This window comes from Aulonocara sp. 'chitande type north' Nkhata Bay, linkage group LG12 (genome assembly GCF_057382095.1).
Source record: "Aulonocara sp. 'chitande type north' Nkhata Bay isolate Kocher_YH1m ecotype deep benthic linkage group LG12, A_spYH_male_GT1.1, whole genome shotgun sequence".
Classification (NCBI taxonomy): Eukaryota; Metazoa; Chordata; class Actinopteri; order Cichliformes; family Cichlidae; genus Aulonocara; species Aulonocara sp. 'chitande type north' Nkhata Bay.
Genome location: NC_141355.1, coordinates 35086081 through 35098122, shown reverse-complemented (window position 1 = coordinate 35098122; position 12042 = coordinate 35086081). Strand labels below are relative to the sequence as shown.

The 12042-nt window shown below is 41.3% G+C and overlaps 1 protein-coding gene across 3 annotated transcripts in view; it reads left to right on the top strand.

Annotated features, from left to right (window-relative positions):
- Window positions 1–12042, top strand: part of cep120 (centrosomal protein 120) — a 33854-nt gene that overhangs the window by 4308 nt on the left and 17504 nt on the right. Inside the window, exons 5-17 of one of the 3 annotated variants that reach the window (XM_086315358.1) lie at window positions 1369–1517; window positions 3872–4069; window positions 4148–4372; window positions 4664–4886; window positions 4975–5158; window positions 6545–6694; window positions 8889–9071; window positions 9151–9247; window positions 9876–10052; window positions 10189–10278; window positions 10384–10476; window positions 11457–11618; window positions 11709–11831. In XM_086315358.1, the coding sequence (XP_086171484.1) occupies window positions 1369–1517; window positions 3872–4069; window positions 4148–4372; window positions 4664–4886; window positions 4975–5158; window positions 6545–6694; window positions 8889–9071; window positions 9151–9247; window positions 9876–10052; window positions 10189–10278; window positions 10384–10476; window positions 11457–11618; window positions 11709–11831 (2054 nt within the window). Of the gene's footprint in view, window positions 1–1368; window positions 1518–3871; window positions 4070–4147; window positions 4373–4663; window positions 4887–4968; window positions 5159–6544; window positions 6695–8888; window positions 9072–9150; window positions 9248–9875; window positions 10053–10188; window positions 10279–10383; window positions 10477–11456; window positions 11619–11708; window positions 11832–12042 lie in introns of all 3 variants that reach the window. The other 2 variants (XM_086315357.1, XM_086315356.1) reach the window with 2 other exon arrangements.

The window sequence follows — 12042 nt, the reverse complement described above, 5'->3', positions numbered from 1 at the left end:
ATATTAAAACGTAATTTAAAAAAAATAAAATATATAAATATTAGATATTTTGAATAAATAAATACTCTCAAGTACAGTCAAAGCTAAATAAAATAAGATATGTAAGCAATTTGTACTCTTGCTTCTTGGAAGGTTTTCTGACATTAATATGAGGCAAGTGTTTGTGTGCTTTTGACAACAAGTTAATGATGTAGACGTAATAATAATTCAGCGTTCTACCTAACAACCCTCAGGTCAGTGGTTCAGAGTTTATTGGTCCATGTACATTTTTATTGGCTTGCTGGGAAAAAAATCTTTTATTTTTATGAATATTTTTAATTCAGTTTTTAAAAATATGAATGCAATTTAATTAACACAGTATTTTGTATTATTTCATTATTAATCTGAGGAATTGAAAATGCCCCCCTGTAGACTCACCCTGTGTGCTGCAGGCATCGCGCCACGTAAAATAAGACGTCTGTCGTCAGTCTTCAGGAAGCTGTGTAATTTAAACATCCTTTCAGACCAAGTTAACATTCATCTGCATATTTTAATACAACTTCTGGAGACTTACTGCAGATTTATTTGCTGTGTAAACCAAACGGCAGTGGATGGAGCAGCTACAAAGTTCCTCATGTCAGAGTTTGCTGACCAGGTGGTTTGAAGAAGGACGTTAGCTTTTTCCCAGGGAAGGTTTTAATGGTAATTCCAGGATATTTTGGATGCTAGAAACACGTTTTCTTTCACTCAATCTGAGCTCACCTTCTCAGTCACGGTGGTGTGTGTGTATGTGACAGTGTCATCATCACTGCTGTTGTTGTCTTATCAGTGTTTTTGTTGTGAAAAACTGGGGGCTACATGGTCTTACGTTTTATTCATCCATTGCTCCTAAATAAGGTTCAGTTGCAGGTCTGTTTTTAGTAACAAATGTGAATGAAACACTCGCCTGCTCATCGTTTAACACAAGGGCGTGCTAAAGAGCCGTGCTTTTACCTAAGCATTTAGTTTATTGTTGCAGCCCTAACTCTGAGTCCTTTTTGCTGCCAAGTTACTGTAACAACCTGTTCTGACATCTCAGTTTGTACACTTCAGATCTGAAAATGTGTCTGAGGTGAACATTGCTCTATTTAGAGTTAAACTTCTGTTCACACAGTTCCTGGTTTGCAGCCATGATGTCTTGCTTGTGGTTTTGTACAGTCTCACTTCATGCTCAGCTCCGGTTCTTGTGTAAGCGTTGCTCTGCTACCAGCAAACATCAGAGAGGAATAATTGGTGGTTTCAGTGAATAAAAATAAAACTTGTGGTTTCTTCACATCTGCAACCTGTAAGATTTTTGTTTTTGCTCTTTTATTTACTGCTTGTTTTGATCTCCTTGTTATGCTGGTGTAGGTTCCTCCTCGGTGACCGATCTACTCCCAGAGAGGCTGGAGGCCATACTGATCCCAGACCAGGGATACCATCAAGTAGGGCCGGCAGATCTTTGCACCGACATGTTTGTCCTTTCTGTCACCGTGGCCTTCGCAACCAAACTAGAGCAGGTAAAGACCGAACTCTGACCCTGATGCCTGTCTGATCACGTCAGACCTAAATGTTGAATTGTTATTGCTTAAGATAATGTAGCCAAAGTGATGTCACACCCACAAATTTCCAGTATCTGGACTAAAGTTTGATAACAGAAAATGGAGAAACACTCTTTTTCTTGGCTCGCTCGTATGTTGTCACTGCTGCATGGGTTGTTTCTGTTTCCACGTGTCAGATAATGATGATAAACCCAGCTGACAGCATCCCCAGGCATGCTATTTGGGGTCATCTAAAGGCACTCTGGGAGAAGCTGAGAAAAGTATTAAAGAAATAAAAGCACAGCAGTTTTCTCAGAATGACTTCTAAAATATGGATGAAGAATATCACAGGTGGTTATTGTTGTTGAAAGATTATTGCTTCATCTCTTAACTGCTCCTACAGGGACTGCCTCCTTTGGAGTGTCATAATAAGAGAGCAAAGACACTGAGTATCTCACTGCCAAATTAAACCAATCTCTTCTCCAACCATTACAATTAGAATTGTTTTCACATTACACGCTGCGCAGCATTAGTTATAAATCTTAATTAATGTGTAGTTGGGGTGTTTTTATTTTATAGCTTAATGTGGCAGTAATTCTAATCTTGAATGTTTAGTATAACTATTAATTAATGTCATGCATATATTAAACATACTAAAACTAATAAATGAATTGAAAAAACATGGCTATGGTGTCAGGGGCCCAGATTAGCAGTTGCTTTTAAATGTAAAGCCAATCCCTGCTGGCCTACAGCCTCTCCCACAAGATGTCTGCAGGTGGCAATAAGAGCCCTGCAAAGAAACGAGGGAGAGCTGAAGCTGATAACCAAATGACGTCCCAGAAACCCGAAAGCAGAGCGGGTGAGAGAAAACAAAGGAACCTGCAGGCACCCATTAATTATCCTTCTACTGGTTCACCAATGGGAGCCATTTTCAATTATTTCATGCGCTGTAGATTTTTTGACCAAAAGCTCTCGTTTTTATAGCAAAAATAAAGGCAGAAAAGTAATCGTTTTATCCCCAGAAGCCAAAAATGTAATTAAATGGAAATCCAATTAGTCGACCAGCCCTGCAAAGAAGAAGGGAAGCGCTGCATGGCTCTGATGGCTGATGTGCTCTTCAGTGAAACAGATAAAATAATAAAAAAACAGAATTCAAGAAGTACTAGCAGGGGTTCTCTATAAACAAATAAATGAATGTCATATTGACAATAACTCACTGTTGAATAGCCTAAATGTAATCAGATTTTTAATTTGAATTGACGACTGTGTTGCAGTGGTTTGCACTGCTACATCACAGCAGCTGTCTTTCTGTGTACAGTTTGCATGTTCTCTTTGTACCTCTCTGGCTTCTCTCTGGCTTCTCAGGCTTCCTCCCCCACAGTCAAAACACATGATGTGATCCCAAATTGGTCATAGGTGTGTCTTTGAGCCTGAAACTGTCCAGGGTGAATTCTGCCTCTTGCTGGATGACAGCTAATTTAGGCTTCAGCCCTCCGCAACCTTGACTTGTTCAGCAAGAACTACCATGAGTGAAAGAAAGCCTCTGGCTATTGAAATATATCTAGAGAAGTAAATCTTGAGAAATGTTCTGTAGAGGAACATGTGGAAGGACCATTAACACTTGCAGCTGCCAGTTTTCTCTGTCGGTGTACTTCAGGGTCACGCAACCGAGTAAAGTCGTTTGACTTTTGCTAACATTTTCTTAAAAACTGTATGTTTGAGTTAACTATCAATTAATTAAAAGTGAACTTCAAGTATTTATTCATATTTAACTTTAAATGAATGTTTTTTATGGTAAATGGTAAATGGCCTGTATTTATATAGCGCTTTACTAGTCCCTAAGGACCCCAAAGCGCTTTACATATCCAGTCATCCACCCATTCACACACTGGTAATGGCAAGCTACATTGTAGCCACAGCCACCCTGGGGCGCACTGACAGAGGCGAGGCTGCCGGACACTGGCGCCACCGGGCCCTCTGACCACCACCAGTAGGCAACGGGTGAAGTGTCTTGCCCAAGGACACAACGACCGAGACTGTCCGAGCCGGGGGCTCGAACCGGCAACCTTCCGATTACAAGGCGAACTCCTAACTCTTGAGCCACGATCGCCCCGGTTTATGAAAATCTGCAGCTTCTGTGGGAGTTAAAATTGTTATAAAACAGTTCTTCAATAAAATAGTAAAATATATATAACTCTATAACATTATCACACACATGCACACACTCGTATTTTACCAGCATGCTGACTGAAACTGAAAAATCATCTTCACATGTACATGTAGACTTTAAAAGAGAATCCTTTAAAACCAGAAATGTTTTTGTTTCGCTGTAGTTGGTCCCCAGCACCATGAAACTGTCAGCGGAGGGCTCAGAGTTCTTCTTCTACTATTCTTTACTGGGGAACGACATAACCAGCGAGCCTTTCCACAACCTCCTGAGTCCTGACTTTGAGCCAGAGCGCGCGTCTGTGCGCATCCGCAGTAGCAAACAGATCCTCAAAGCCTTCCTGTCTCAGCAGCCCAGTTTACAGGTGAGTGCCTGACTGGGAGCTCCTGCCTCCCAGTTACCTGCTGTGTACCTGTATGTCTTAGTCCTTTCTCTTCCTCAGATCCACCTGTGCTGTGGGAATCACTCTTTGGGCAGCACTGACATTTCTCTCTCAGCTCTGGCTGGTATTTCCACGGATCTGGATAACAAAGCAGCGACACTAGAGGGAGCCTTTCTCCTGCAGCCTCCGAAGCGAGTCAAGCAGACGCTGCCTGCTCTGCCCACCGACCTGCAGCCGACTCTGGGAGTGGCTGTAACCCTGAGGAGGGAGGAGGTCACACTGCAGGTAAATGAAAACAAGTACTCAGAGTTTAATTTCTAAAACATTTATGATTGGGATGTTGTCAGCTCTAAATTACATGCGATGAATGAAGGATGAATCTTTGCACTCACAGCAATTTGGAGGGAGAGCAGAACTCTGCATAGAGCCTCAGACTAGATTTCATGTGTTTCTTTACCACTGTGATTTTATAACTTCCTGATGCATTGGTTGTTTTTGTTATGCTTTATGATGGACCTGAGTTGTTGTCCGATTATCACACTACATGTCATGCTGCATGGTCTTGTGTCCTTTCAGCAGTCTGTGGGGAATAAAGAGGCTAGTGGAGCGCTGTCTCCTGCTGTTCCTCCTGCTGAACAGAGACCTCGAAGCTCTTCTCCAGTCCATAAGCCTGCAGGGTCTCCTCCACATCCTGGTCCTCGGGGTCCTCCTCTCCCTCCTCCTTCATCTCATACAGAGAGCGAAGCAGAGAGTCTGCTGGATGAGCTCCGGCACGGCAGAGAGCCGACAGGATTGGCAGGTAGGACTTAAAATAAGCAGCTGTCATTTTCACATGAGAAGTTTGAAAGGTTTAGAGCTGAAGTTTGTTCACTGGTGTCCAGCTACAGATTTGGAGGCTCCAGCATCGCTGCCCAGACAGCCTGAGGCTGCAGCGGATGGTGGAATGTCATCCGTCAGTGTTTCTGCTCCCAAAGTCTCCATCCCCCCCTCTGCTCATCACTACTGCTTCTCTCTGGACCTTCGCAGCCTGGGAAACCTCAGCTTACCCCACCCCATTGCTGCTACGCTCAGGTGAAACACTTTATCTGCTTTCAGCTGTCAGAATGAGTTTTTCCACATACGGTGCTGTGCAGAGATTTTAGGGAACTTTAGATGTTCACATTAATATCTGTCAAACAGCATTGAGCCTGAGTCAGGAGGAAGCATTTTAATTTCCATTCAGTTTTATTTACATGGTGCCAAGCATTAGAAATTGCAGCTTGTTTACAACAACAATTAAAAAAATATTATGTCAATTGAATTGATAAGAATTTAGCGATTCTGATGCCATTATTGATATTACTTTTTAATTCATATCCTTATCGATTCTCACGGGGTTCTCATTGACTCCGCCTTGAGAGTCATCACCATCACTAAGCAAGATATCGAAGACATTCGATTCTTGCAAATTAATTGCATGCTGTGGGTCGAAGGTTTGTTGGAGGTATTTTTCCTCTTTTTTCTGAGTCATTACTGGTTTTACAAATAATGCAGTGCGTTACTTAAGTATTTACTGGAGAAATTAATTAATTACACAATGTGATGCATTAGTTTCTTGTTTCTCCGTAAAGTCACCTGAAATGCATTTTCTCATAGTTACATTTTACAATATAAGGCAATAGGCCACACCCCAACATACCGGCACCTAATGCACTATCCTAATGAGCACACACGTGATCTTTCTCTTAGTATGTAAGCACAACACCGGCAACACAAAACAAACATGAAAACCAGCACAAAGCGATCGCCACAGTGATTCTACTTTAGAAACATTAACAGGTAGAAACTGAGGCTGTAGCCTGAGTGGTCATCTATTTGTTAGCTGTTGAGGTTCAGGGTCTGGCTGCATAACTAAAATTTCTGGGCCTAAAGTTGTTATTAATGAAATACACAAATTATTTGCATTAAGAACCTACAAATCCTGTCTGCCATGATTTCGTTCCCATATAAAAAACAAGCCCAGTTGCGACTTGCAATCATGCAATGCTATCAGTGCCATTAAACCTGTTTATATGTTCTCAAAAACCATAAGATGTAAACTACCTGCTAAGTATCTTGAAAACTGGGTTAATGGGGCCAGTAACGATTTTTAATTGTTAACATGTACAAATAAATGTACTGATTTTACCTTTAGTGCTTTAAAGGTCTGTATAAGTGTGGATGGTTAATTTATCAACTGTTCAACATAGAGGAAGTAGTTTTCCTGTATTTTACTCACAATCATCACTTCTAACATTTTATTTTAAAAAATCGGTTATAACAAACATGCCTTTAAAAAAATTATTATCGTAAGATTTCATGGACTTCTGTCTGGTGTTTGATTGAGATAATTTTCTATTTAGGAATCCATCCAAATATTTAGTGCAGTGGTTTTAATTTTATCTGTTCATTGATGGTTGTATATTTGTCACACTTCAGGTACTCCTACCAGTTCTTTGGCAGTGCTGCTCCGATCATGACTAACCCTCCTGTGGAGCTGCAGAGGAACACGGAGGTGTCTCTGCCTCAGTCCTACTGCGCCTTCGACTTTGCTGCCCTGCCACAGCAGCTACAGGAAACCTTCAGCAGGTAGGGAAAAAAACTTCATTCTTCCATCAAAATTTAAAGAAGTGCAGCTATTATTGCAACTGATGGACCCTGTTTTTAATATCATGCTTTAAACATATGGAAGGAGATCAAATGTTGATCGCAGTTAAATAATTCACTTTCATTCAGTATCAGTAAATATTATCAGGAAAAAATATTCAGTGTAACTTACCTTGTATAGTTATAAAGGTCCAGTGGTGATATTTTTAATGATAACACAGTAAAACATAAATAAGTGCAAAGAAACCATCTCACCTTCATACATTATTTAAACAAAGCTGAGCTGTCGGGTTTATCGTTGGTTTGCTCTTTGTCCTCCTGCTTGAGGGATCAGCTCTCTGACTCTGTGTCAGCCAACAGGCACAAAACTCTTCTGATGGAAAAATAACTCCAGACCTATTATAATGACAGCTCGAATAGTGTTTCCTTTTAAGTTATCATCTATAATTATCTTTTCCTTTTACTTCAAAGTTTGTTTTTCATGACAGTATAAATGACATAAATGGGTGAAAAATTAAAGGAAAAACCTGAACCATTGAACCCTTCAGTGATTTCCTTTTTCTTAGTTCTGCTGTAGAGAACATTTTGCTGTTATGTTTTGTGACACCTTTGAGGGAATGGTCACTGCAAATGAACATGATGCCCTTTTTTTATTTTTAAATCCTGTCCTGTCTGGCAGCTTTTGCAATCAGAGTTGTGATCTGAGTGCACTGTGGTGCCAAACACATTTTGCTTTTCCAAAAACAGCTATATAAAATCTTTATAGCCTCCTTGTGTTCATGTGAATCTTTTATCTGATTATTTATTCATTTCCTTTTGTGTTATTTCAGTTATTACATTATATGTGATAAAGTATGACAATGTGTAAGGTAGGACAGGCAGGGGAAAAAGTGTGTGTGGGGGGTATAATAATAGGATGGAGCACAAATAGAAATGAACAATGTATCGACACCTGCTGCACCTGTAAGAAAAACAAACATACAGCACCTGGAACACAAAAATGAGAAAATATACTAATCACCTGAGAGATGTTTATGTGTATTTGTCATGAATTGACTTGATAATGAGGGTGGGAAGCTGCAGTAACAACCCCACAAGAGCAACAGACAGATGGAGATGGAACCAGGGCAACTCTCCCATCCAAGACCCTGAAGAGTACTGAGGACCCAAGGCCACACATCACTGCGACATCCGCGCATCCATCCAAGGAGGAGAAGGATGGAGGCCCCAGATGGGGTGCCCATGGCCAAAGGGTGAGACTCCCAGAGGCAATAGGCAGTGGACCTGCTAGAGGCCGGCCACCCTGTTACAAGTTGAGAACACAGTCACCCAGCACGCAGCAATCCCCCCCCCCCACCCCCCCACCCCACCCCACCAACGAGATCGATCAAGCTACCCTGACTCACAAAGGGAGCGGGCCAACGGCCACACCAGAGCATCCAGTCACGCAACCCGGAACCAACAAGCAGCCACATCCCAGGGAGAGGCATAAGCGTCCAGCAGGGAGCGGTGACCATGTCCCACAGGGTCCGGGGCTCAGCCATGCACACACACACTCATAGACCACTCACTCACTGTCACATGCACACACGTTGACGTCCCACCTTCGAGATGTCACCGATGACATCGTCCCGCACCAGCAGCAAACAGAAACACTATGCAGTCCCCTGGTAGTCACCTGGTTTTTCTTTCTTTCTTATTCTTTGAGGAAACATTGTTATCCTGATACAGTGTTTCCATAGAATCAGATTGTATTTGTGCAGTAGTGAGGCTGGGGAACATGTATACGGATGTGTTTTTGTGAGAAAGATGGCTCACTCGTACTTAAACTGGATTCATAAATAATGTTGTGAACAGACTTCAGCTCCACAGTTTTGAATTGCAGCCTGCGATAGTTGTCCTTGTTCTCTTATGACGCCTCATTGATCTCAGTGTAGCAGCACGAGCTCTCCTGCTACAGCTCATACTCCTGCAGCTTTGTACATGAATGCCAGCTATGCTTGATGAGATGAGCTCCACTTTTTAAAGTGAACCGGTTGGTAACAAATGTTCTAAAATCTCACAGCAGAAATTAAGAAAGAAAAAATGCAGGAATGTTCATTAGTTTGGTGTTAGTTCAGGAGAAGTGTTAAAAAAGCAGCGGGGGGATTTCATGTGTTTTAACTGTGTGTTGTAGAGTTCCTCTGGTGGTGGAGGTTTGGCATAGAGATACAACCAGCCGTGACCAGCTGATTGGACGAGCCTCTATCCAACTCTCTCAGCTGTTGAGCACTGAGAAGAGCAGATTCCTGGGATCAACTGGAGAGCAGTGCTGGAGACAGACTCACCTGGACAGGATCCCTGTGGTCCAAAAACACCGGTAGAAACCAGACTGACTGATGGATCACGTAATGATGATTAACCTCTGTTTAACAGCTGCATTTCTATCTGTCTCTCAGGCCTAGTGAGAAGGTGGCAGAGTTGGGCTACATGGCAACGCTAGAGGACCTGGGATTGGTTAAAGCCACAGAGGTCATAGTGTCTGACTCATCACAGGTGAGAGAGCAGCGCAAATAACAGCCAGTATGGTGCATCTTCCTTTCAACAAGATAAAGAACAAAAATATTCTGGATTTAGATGACCTAGGTGTGTTTTAGTCGATCCCTCCGTGCAACATTTTTCACCATCAGTCAGACTGAAAACTGACTTCTTTTACTTGCTGCACCATCTGTGGTACAGAGTGCTATTCTATAAAAGCTGCTTTCAGTTCATAACTCTCCAACATGATACACAAAGTATTGGATGTGGAGTCACAGCTTTAGTTGATTTTATAAGGTTTAAAGGATTTTTAAGCACGCCATCTACAATAAGTGCCTTTTAAAGAAACAGGATGTAAACCTTTGTTTCAAAGGATAAACTGAGTGCCAGGGTTTGAAAAATATGTTTTTAACTGAGTCATGTTCCAAAAATAAAACTATATAAACACTGTAGAGCTGGGAATGTGTTCTGCTCTAAAAACAACCTTTTTCTGTCCATGCTAGTTTTCTTTTAGAGATAAAAAAAAAAAAAAAAAAAAGTCTTTCTAGTCTTCTATCACCACAGATTACTTGGAGTAAAATGTTGTTGTTTGTTTCTAGCTCAACTAGATCACTTTTGACATGTTTATTTTCCTACATATCTACAGAATGAAGTTGCACCTCGCTCGCAGCCATCCTTCCACCCTGCAGTGCCCAGACCTGCAGCTTCCAGCCTCCACACAGCGCCACTGGGTCTTACAGTCCCCAGAGAGACTCTGGAGTACCGCACAGCCCTGGAGCTGGAGATGTGGAAGGAGGAGCAGGAGGATCTGTTTGATGATCAGGTAACCACTAGCTCCATGCAGTTTATTGGATTCTTACAGCGCTCATATATTTTCTTACTTTTGCCAAAAATTGAACAATTTTTTTTCCTGTAGGAGTCGACTATTATATAACGTTTATAAAATATGCTTGTTTTAGCTGAGGAAGAAGGAGCTGAGCCACATGCAGGCGTTAGCAGAAGAGTGGAGGAGGAGAGACCGAGAGAGAGAAGCTCTGGTCAAGAAGAAGGTGGAGAGTCTACACCCGCCTACACAAATTCACATATCAATATATGCTTAAGTTTTACTGAAAGGTCCCTCCTGCTCACTTCTACACATCTGTGTGTGTTTGCAGGAGGTGGAGTATAACCTGCTGGAGGAGCAGCTTCAGAAGACTTTGTCTGATCTGGAGAAGAGAGAGAAACAGTTGGCTGAGGCTGAGCTGGAGGTCTGATGCTAGCTGATGACACAACATACAGTATCAAAGGCTCATAATATTCATACAAATTATTGTAATTGTAATTCTGTAAATGTGTGTTTTAGTGTGTTGTCAACACTTAAGAATTGCTTGACAGAAGGAGGACTGTAGACAGAAAATTGATCATCAGACATCACATGAAGTGTTTGGATCATTGCATTATTCAGTAATTTATCAGCATCTGTCATCATCCATCACCTCAACCGCTTTATGACTTTTATGCCACACATTGTAGCACCATCTTGTGTACAACGTTATATATAAAACCAATTCTTCATTCATTCCAAATGCTAATAGCTCACACTTCAAAAGCAGCTATCAGTAAAACTGTACTTTTTGTAGTTCTTGTTTAACATAGACTAGAAATTATGTGGCCATTTCCAAACTCAAGATTATAACTGACCAAACCCTTTATAGCAGGTTTTGTTATTATAGAAAATGTAAGCATAACAAAGACACTTCAATAAATCTAAAGATACAAGTGTATGTTTTAGATTTTTGGCTCTTTTAAAACACTTTTAGTCAGAACATCGGCTGTGCTGATGTTTAAAATGTAGATTAAAGGTGAAATGCTACACAGAAGTCTTCATTAAAGCTTCTCCAGGGCTATTTTGACCATAGAATGTATGTAAAAGCCCTTTTCTTAACATTTTTAGTATTATTATCATAATAATAATTTTTTTCTGAGATCCCTTAAAGACCCCATTTAAGCAGACCATTTTACTCTTGCAGTCAAAGTGTTCACTGGTAGATTGTAGATTTTAGCTCTCTGCAAAATGTAATATCTAAAAATGTATTGATTATTGAGAATGTGAAATGCATGCAGTCTACGTATATTTCACACATATAAAGGTAGAAGGAAGTGACCAGGCAGTGACATTCACTCTAGTCAAGATTATAACTGACCAAACTGTTTCTCTACAGTAAAGTGAGTGCATCTCTGTTTTCAGACTCAGAGGCTGCAGAGGGAGCTGCGGGCCGAGCATGAGCTGACCCAGAGGGAACTGCAGGAGAGCAGCAGGCGACTGCGACAGGAGTGCGACCACCGGGTGGCGCTAGAGAGAGAAAAAGTCCGACTGATGGAGGAGGAACGAGCACGGTTACTGCAGCAGGTAGAGATTGAGGATTAATCTGTTTGACTGATTCTGATTGTAAAGTCAAGTGACTTCTTCTATTCTTTTCTTTGTGCTCCTGTTGTGCAGATTGCAGATGGTGAGTCTCGGTACAAACAGCTGGAGAAAGAGTTCCAGCTGTTCAGAGAACAACAGAACATCAGACCCGAGTTCAGACTGCAGTCAGAGATCAACCTGCTCACCCTAGAGAAGGTAAAGCAGCTGCTTTAGGAATAGTACTACCTGGAAAGACGGTACTCATTATAATGAAATTAAAGTCAAAGTTACAGCAAAAGAGTAAAGAAATAAAAAACTGACAGACCTTATTTGTACATCACCTTTCTGTGCAGGTTTCCAGGTTTTCTTCACAGATATACGATAAGCTGATGGGACAGAGCAGATGTAATATATAAAAATATTACAA